This window comes from Tribolium castaneum, chromosome 9 (assembly GCF_031307605.1).
Source record: "Tribolium castaneum strain GA2 chromosome 9, icTriCast1.1, whole genome shotgun sequence".
NCBI classification, from domain to species: Eukaryota; Metazoa; Arthropoda; class Insecta; order Coleoptera; family Tenebrionidae; genus Tribolium; species Tribolium castaneum.
The window spans coordinates 10,362,591-10,371,307 of record NC_087402.1 but is presented as its reverse complement, the minus strand read 5'-3'; the positions used below and the strand labels follow the sequence as shown (position 1 = coordinate 10,371,307).

Below are 8,717 nucleotides of genomic sequence, written 5' to 3'. Positions count from 1 at the left end.
CAAGATGAGAGGGCAATTGAGTTATTTTTCAATTAAACTAACGGTCCGCAAGCGCAAACTAATAGATTTCTTTCACATTAACACTTAATCGATTTCTGATTGAGTTGCAATCGATGGAATTTTGATCTCGCTTAATGGACGTTAATTAACACGTAAATTCGGCTGCGGTTAATTAGAAAAAATCGTGCCGAAAATAGACGCCTAACTGTTTAAGCTTCGATTATAATTAATTGGTAGTTGGCGTAATTTAATTAGTTAAGGAAAATTAATTACAAGTACGTGCTGGGCCATAATTGATTAATTTGTTCTTGTTCTTTTGTACCAGGGTGTCGTTTAATTAATAAATTCCGTTGGAAATTGACAGGGAGAGTGTTATTTGTGGCCGCTCTGCGTCCAAAACGTCCAATTAAAATTCCCAATTTTCGAAAATCATCAATTTAGATAAACAAATTAACAATTAGAACTAGAAGTAAGTCCTTATGTATTCAAATTTAATCAATTTCTTTACACTATATAAACTCGCACCTCGTTAAACTTTTTCAGATTGCGCAATTTCGATACGGATCTTGTCCTTTGGACCATATTTATCGAAATTTTATTCATTCGCTGGCTTATCTAAGCACGGAATTCGTCGATATCGTCAATCATCGAAACCGATGGCTGTTAGCATAAGGTCGACGATTTTGGCTGGTAAAAGTCACAATTGTCGGAATTTCGTGCTTTTATGTGGTGTTATGTCGGAGCCTGGAGGGCTAATTACGCGGGAAAAATTCTCGTTTAGTATGCGCATACGAAATCGGAAATTTCGTATGTAAATGCCCTCGACTAAATTAACAATTGAATTTTTTCAAACCGGTAGAAAAGTATCAAATGTCTTGGAGATTTACGGGCGCAGCATCAGCCCTGTTTGGGGCATTTTTATGCAAAAAGTGGCTCGTAAATCAGCGTTCAACCCTTCATCATGCATATGTATCGGAATTGTTTGTTTTACGAGTCGGGGGTGGAATTCCCACACTATATTTCATCGCTTTCAGCGCGTTTCCAGATTTATGTCTTTGGATGTGTCTCTTAATCATTGTCTCGGTTTTTTCCTTTGGGGTTGAGAATGTCGTCCGAGTTTCTTCATATCCAGATACCTTCATTATACTGCATGATACACAATAAGGCACTGAACGGGCGCCGGCGATTTCTCTTTGTGAAGCCGCCGGAATATCGCCCATCATCCTATTACAAGTCGATTACAGGATACGTTCTAATTGAAATATATATCATTATTAGTCTTTTTCACACAGGAACGTGTAGTGCTGATGGCGCAATTTAGTTGAATTTCGCCCGTATCATCAGGAGAAATTTCTGAAATTTTTCGAGAACTGGTTCGTTATAATATACATAATTGTGATTCTATTTTCGGGCTGGAAATTGCGTCATGACGCCGCTACTGAATAATTTATTTCAATTTAACGTTGTTTACATAATTATTGATCTCATAATTTTTCGATTTTCGGCTAAAGCAATCAATTAGGGATTTTAAACATATAAATTCCGACCCGATTAAAGCCAGATACTGGGGATTAAACTTCGATTAAGCATAAATCAGGCTAAAACGCATCTTTACTACTTTTAATTGTTTTAATAAACATTTCTCTCGTACATTCCTATTAACTTTTTCTAATGGCATTTCACAACCCCTTTTTGGTGCAACAGTTCAACGGTCTCAACTCTTCCTGAACGCTTGATGAAGTTCAACAGATAATTGATAATTTAAAACCTAATGCTTTTGGTTGAAAAGATGTTGAAATCATGTTCACCTATATTGATGAAATTTATTACTCGCATTGGTAACTGATAAATTGTGGTTGGATATTCTCCTGAAATAGTGAAAATTGCCTTAGTCCTTTACCCAAAATTAAAAATCCTGTCTTGAGACCCATTAGCAGATTACCAGTTTTATCAAAAAATTTAGGAAAAGTTACTTATAGATAAGATAGCTGTGTCGTTTCTGAAGGTATATTGCTAATAAACAGTCAGGATATCAAAAAATTATAGTACTGTTACAACCCTGAGAAAAATTCTTGATGATTGTTTTAGAACTTTTTTAGATTGTTGTATAAAAGTGAAAAATGTGGGATTTTTCCAAATCGTTTGACACCTTGGATCACACACGTTTATGTCCAAAATTACTTTTTTACGGTTTTGACAAAATATCAACAATTTTTTTTCATACATATCTGAGAAATAACAAAGAAATTGTTACTATAGACATAATCAAGAGCAGGTAATATTACGTCCGATGTTCCACAAAGCTCAATTTTGGGACCGTTCCTATTTTTAATTTACAACGTAGAGGTATTAGAAATTTATAATTCTTAAATTATGTAAATATCTATGCCTTTGCAGATGATACTCAGTTATGTCACCATTTAATTTTAATGATGTGGAACGAGCGTGCAATTTTATTAATGAAGATTTAAATCATTTTTTTTAATTTCTAAATGCATTGGCTTGAATTTAAATACGAGCAAATCTTCGCCAATTTGTATTTCTAAAAGAAACACGAAAATAAACTCGAATATACAAATAGTTGCCTCAAATAACGTAAAAAATCTTAAAATTATAATGGATCTGGAATTATGATTTAGAAAATAATATGTGAACTTGACCGTAATAGTATATTAAAAAACAAATATCATAAGACCAGTTTTAAAGCACGAATTCAGTTTCAAAAATGAGTTTTTTGTTTATAATTTTTTGTAATTTTTTTGTCGTTTTTAGGCAAAAATTGTTATTTTAGTCGATTTTTGTGACGGTTGGGAATGTCCCAATTTTGAATGTGAAAAATTGATTTAAAATTTTTGTTTTATCTAAATTTTGTCAAAAAATCGAGAGGATGGGTGATAATGAAGGTAATCTTCCATGAACGCCTCATGAAATTTGTGAAATTAGCAGAAATACGGTCCCGAATTTGCCTCTTGCCAACTTAGAAATTTTCGTAAAATGTTCCGTCAAATAATGACTATTATGACATCGCACTTGATGACATTGCGTGCTTTAAGATGCCCACTAAAACATCAAAATGGCGGAAAATTACAAAAATAATATTTATTATCGTATTGTGGTACGAATGGTTTTGGAGCACGTCGAAGGAGTGCTCCAATAGAATGAGTGCCCCAGTTAAGACTTATAAAACGAGTGTCATATACTATTTATTGTACTTTCTATTTTTCTTGTTTGTTTTTGTTTAGTTCAACTTTTCAAAATCTGTTCAAACTATTTCCTCTTAATTTTGTTTTGTTTAAATTATTGTTCCAAATATCAACTACAAAAAATACAAAATTTGTGTGCTCGTTTTACTTGTAAATTAAGACAATTTGACCATATATCGCAAAAAATAAAAGAACTTGGTTGGCTGCCGGTAGACTAAATATATAATTATATTATTATTTGTTAGTGTTTATCTATAAAATGTTCGTTACTGCTTCACAATCCTACTCCGTGAAATATTTTATTCAAAAAAAGTTAGCCATTAAGTTTCCCTTAAAACAGCAATAAGTACAATAAATAAAAATAACAAATAAATAAAATTTAAAAAAAGAATAAATAAGAAAATCAGATTAAAGAAAAACTTTCGGTGAACAATTTTCGCAATAAAATAAAAGCATATTTTTCTAATCTATTTTTTTTTTCAAAATTCTTTTTGTTGTTTGTTATTTTAGTCTGGCTTCATTTTATGTTATTTTTCGTCATTTTTTTTTAGTTTTAGTACTGTGCAATTGTAACTTTTATTTCATTTATTTATTCATTTATTTTACTGTTCATTTGCTTCTTAGCTGTTGAGGGAGTTAAGTTCGAATAGCAACTGCTAGATTTCGCCTCGGGAGTTGTATTTAAAATTTAAATAAAAACGAGTTATTATTCTTATTATTATCAATTTTAATACATTTCTCTTGCTGATGCTAAATCCAATAATTTCTTGTGGGAGCATTTTAGGTGGAATTTCTGGATTTTTGTGATTTTTCCGTGAAATAGTCCGCTTTTTAATTGGGTGTTGAGTGTTGCTCATCTGAATTGATTTTGGTGGCCGTCCTAGTCCGGCACGCGTACTCTTGCGGTATTTCCTGGCCGTGCGTCACGACCGCAACTTGTCGCTTCTTTCTTTGAACACGCGACCTTGTCGGTCGCGCTCCACCACACTTCTTGTGTTTGTTTTTGTCGGAAGAGTCTCGCACATCCACTTCTCCGGTTATCGATCTGTGAAAAGCCGGCGTCAAGACGTAATATTTTCACGGTCTGTCTGTAATTCTTCTCTTGCGTGGTTTTGGTGGAAAAAAGACAGTTTGTTGACCACTGGTTCGTCGCGCCACCCACACTGATACAGACGTCAACTGTCCCATATAATTGTCGATTAACAACAATAACTATCTGTCGATCAATGGGATGTGCCAAAACAAGACCAATACCCGCTGTGCACCTACCACACGCAGCCACAGAGGTCAGTTTACCCCCTCGGGCGAGCCATAACTGCGCCACTACTCCCATTACCAGAAACAGATAAAAAAATAATATTTCAAGTCTATAAAGCGGACTGATCTAATCTTGACGGACGTGGAACAGTAGTTACAGCAAGGTTCAGTAATTAAAACAATTTTTACTACTCGAAAAAGATTTTTTATCTATTATTTTACTTATATAGGCTCGTAAATTACGCTAGATTTATGCCGGTACTAATTCTCTGTTTTAAATTTGATATACGCGGGGTGGTATTTTTTACAGCGTTATTACCGATAATTTCATGAATAAATTGCAGCCCTCGAGAGGAGACACTTAATTAATAGTCGGACCCAATTCGATTTCGGAATTTAATCGTAATTGACTGCCGCCCCACTTTAAATATAGTTATTGGTCTTTATTATTACTGTTATAAAGCGTGACGAGTGTAAAGTTACAAATTACGACAATATAAAATGCGAAAATTCGTCCAAGGTCATCGAAAAATTCACTCTCACGCCCCCTCCGAAATAAAAGAAGGTTCATACAATGACCTGAATGCCTACTGAAATTTTCTATGGAAATAAAAATATCAATCAAATTTCGAAATTGTAGTCTTGGACATTCACCAAGGCTTTTAAACGACGTTTAGAGACTCTTTAGTCAGGGAATACAATGCGCTGAATGTATACAAATAGTGCAATAATGACCGAAGTAAACAGAGAGCTTGCGGTCGGTGCGGTGTGTCCTGTGTGGGGTGGTCCACACAGGGCTCCAGTGACGCCCAAAATGCCCGAAATGGAAAGTAAAGCCACAAAATGGACATTTTTCGTTGGCTGTCTGTTAAAGATTTTTTTCTAAAAAAGAATGCACTCTTTTGGTGTTTGAACAGTCCGTTGGAGTCAAAAATCATTACACATTACACTTTTTCCCTTCTGAAACATCTACAATTGATTTTGACCGTCTTTCTTATATTATCTATTTAAAACAAATTTTAATAACATCTGTTAAATTTGGTGGTACGACAAAAAAGATGAAATAAGTTTTGTTTTCGTATTAATTTCAAATTTCGCTAAAATAAAATAAACTCGCTACCGCTCATCCGTGCTTTAATCAGCCGTCATTAACAAAGTAATAGAATTATAGGACGATAGAAGGGAGCCGTTGAGGAACGCCTAACTGATATATGCCTCTATCAGTGTTGTAAATAAAGGTTGCAAAAAACCGCATGTGTGATGTTCGGCCCGTTATTATTTATAAGTCTAATAAAACTCGCATATCTTAACATGCCACTTGGTGAAATTTATCGTGACCGGTTGAAATTTTTCAGGTCCACACTTTTTATCGTGGCCACACTGCTCGGGCGCCTATTCGCCTCTAATTACCCTTAAAAGAAAATTCAGTAGTCTTAAGATAAGCGGAAGCCGGCGAAACGAAATTGAATCGTCGACTTTTTTTCAGATAATTACAGATTCGATAACCGAAAGTCGCACACGCGATCAATCGATTTGCATGCAAGAAGTTTCGATTTATTTTATTTGGTTGCTTTTGTCGCCGGTTCGTTCAGCGAGCCGTGTGATCGTTTCTTGGATGTTAAGGGATGCGGAAAGAGAATATATTTATGCAAAGGAACGAAAGTTTCTCTATGGCTACCCTTAGACACAGTCGGTTGCACTTTTCGAGTGATTTATCACGGGCCGAGAGAGAAGTGATGGATTCTAAGTTTAATCTTTTCGAGTTATCGGAGCGGTCTCTTGGAGAAAGATACAAGAGATAACGTGGTCGTCTTGCACCCTCGAACATGGAGAGTTTAATTCGAAGTTGGGAGGGCAACCAGCAATACAAACCCCGCAACCCTCGATTGTTTAGAGACTTGAATGCCGGGTCGGGCGACGCGTCGATAAAATTCAGTCTAATTTACGAATTCCGGGCATTTTTCCGGAGATTCTTTCAAGGGCTTCGCGTCCAATTAAAAGTCGTGAAAGTGGCGCTGCAACAATCGGTTTTATTATTACTTGGGCCGAAAGTTTCGTCCGTGTGCTTATAACCAATTTAAAAATTCATAATTAAGATAAGAAGGGACTAAAATACAACACTGCGATATAGCTGTCAATGGTAATTAATTTTTGTTAGCCTCGAGGATGGGACGTACTTCATATTTTCGTCGAAGAGAAAGTGTCTATAACGACTAGAGCCTCTTCAACGACTTTTCTTAATTAACACCAGTAGTGATTAAGACAATAATAAAGTGAAAAATATTGGTAAACTTGTCAAGCCGAAATGAGGAGGAGGGAGTAGCATACGACATTTTTTATAGTAATAACATTAGCATATCAACATGTGTTTTTGAGGCAGGTGTAGTCGAACAGCACGCGCCAATCCGAGAAACACCTTGTGTGTTTCTATTAATTGTTTCTCGAACTTTGGGGCAAAAAAAAGACAGGTTCTTTAAAAAATCGCACGTTTATTGGCTCAGTACAGTGTAAAAAAGTAGTATCAAAAATACTTAAATTAATTACGAAAAATAACTTAGCTTAAGTCATGGAACATGCTTACACTGTAAAAACTTAACGACTAATTACTGGGGCTCTCAGTACGAGTTTGAACCATAAAAAGGCATCGTTTTAAATTTCTCAAATTTTTATACAATATATTGCAATAACAGCAGAGGAATGTCTCAACCAATTTCTTAAAATAGCACTACGTATATAACTAACAATATTTACAAGTATGTACAAGAGGAAAACAATGACTAGAATAACAATATATTTTTTGTAAACAGAACCCAAAAAATATCACTCGTGAAGGCACTGGTCAAGGTCCGCACTGGCCTCTCTCTTTCTCTCGATCTGTAACAGAAAAGAAACCGTTAAAATTCTGAAAATTTCAGGTTCTTATACACACATCTACACACGATTTTTTTCCTCCACCGGCAATTTCGCAGACACTATTGTATTTTTGAATGGACCCCTCACGGTCGCGACTCTTTTCATCCCGTGAGGGTAAGAAATCAAAAGAGGAAACGGAGAAGGGGGCCCGACAGGTAAAAAGCAGGTTTCTTATCAACAAAAGTCGGTATTATGTCGCGGAAACGCGTACTTATCGCGAATTTTTCTACCTGCCGGTGGTGATTTCAATGATACAATAAGCCACGAAATAACATTTTTCGAAAAATTGATCGTGTTTCAAGGAAGTGGGATGTACTGACCTTATTCATTCGTTCTGTTGCCAGGAGAATATCGCATCGAGGAGTTCCTCATCTTCGGGACTTTTCGGTTCGTAATTTTCGAAATTTTCCTGGTGGTAAATCGTGTTGGTGTAGCTGGAGGCGGCTGAGAAGGAACTTTCGGAACTGTGTGAGGGGGTGGGTGATGAGGAGGCCTCCGAACATGTGGGGGTGGGTAGTAAAATTTGGTAGGATTGGTATTGGTCCGGACTGTTGTTGTAATATCGGTTTTCTTGGAGGGAGCCTTCACCGGAGTTTCCGGTCGTGTCATTTTCATGGTCTTCGATCATTTGTTTGAGACTCCGGATGTATTCAACTGCTAGTCTTAAAGTTTCGACTTTACTGAGCTTTTTCGAAGCTCCACGTCCTGTCGATGGTCCTTGGGGGGCAAAAGCTGCAGCGACGCTTGCAGGAATATGTTGTCTCAACGTTGCAAATCCATTATTTACTTGTTTGACTCGGTTTCGTTCCCTGGCGTTTCTCCTGGCCACCGACGCCGGTTGCTGTTGGGGTCCGTAGGGCATGAACTGGATTTTTCTCTTGCATCGCAGATCCGAGTTATTGGTGACTAAAACCGACGTCCTTTCCGGGGCCGGAGCCAGGGGTCGTTTGCTCTGGATGACGGTTTTGGTGGGTTGGGTGATGCTTCCAGAGACGATGATTGATTGCTGAGGCGAGTGCTGGATCACGTTGTACATTTTGTTTTGCTGGCCGAGGGTCATCGCGAACGGTGTTTGGACGACTGCCATGTGGGTTAAAAGTCACGGATTTTTTAAGAACTTGAGCACTTTAAGGCACTTTGACGCTGCGAAAGCTACTCCCGGTATGAGGCGCGCTTCCAATGGACAAGCTCTTTGTAGCTGGGCCTCAAGCGAGGTGCCCCACCACCGAAGAGGGTGCGCGCGCTTAGGGTTGAGCGCGTGCCGAAGACAAGAGGCGCACGGCCAAGTGAGCCGGCGCGAGGCTTTGCAGCTTCTTGCAGGACCGGAAGCTGTCACACACATAA

At 37.3% G+C, this 8,717-nt stretch overlaps 1 protein-coding gene across 1 annotated transcript; it reads right to left on the bottom strand.

Moving 5' to 3' along the window:
- Nucleotides 1-7,698: 7,698 nt before the first annotated feature.
- Nucleotides 7,699-8,460, bottom strand: Ash (achaete-scute homolog). Its single transcript, NM_001039448.1, has one exon. It carries the CDS (start codon nt 8,458-8,460, stop codon nt 7,699-7,701), a length of 762 nt encoding a protein of 253 aa, NP_001034537.1.
- Nucleotides 8,461-8,717: the final 257 nt, after the last annotated feature.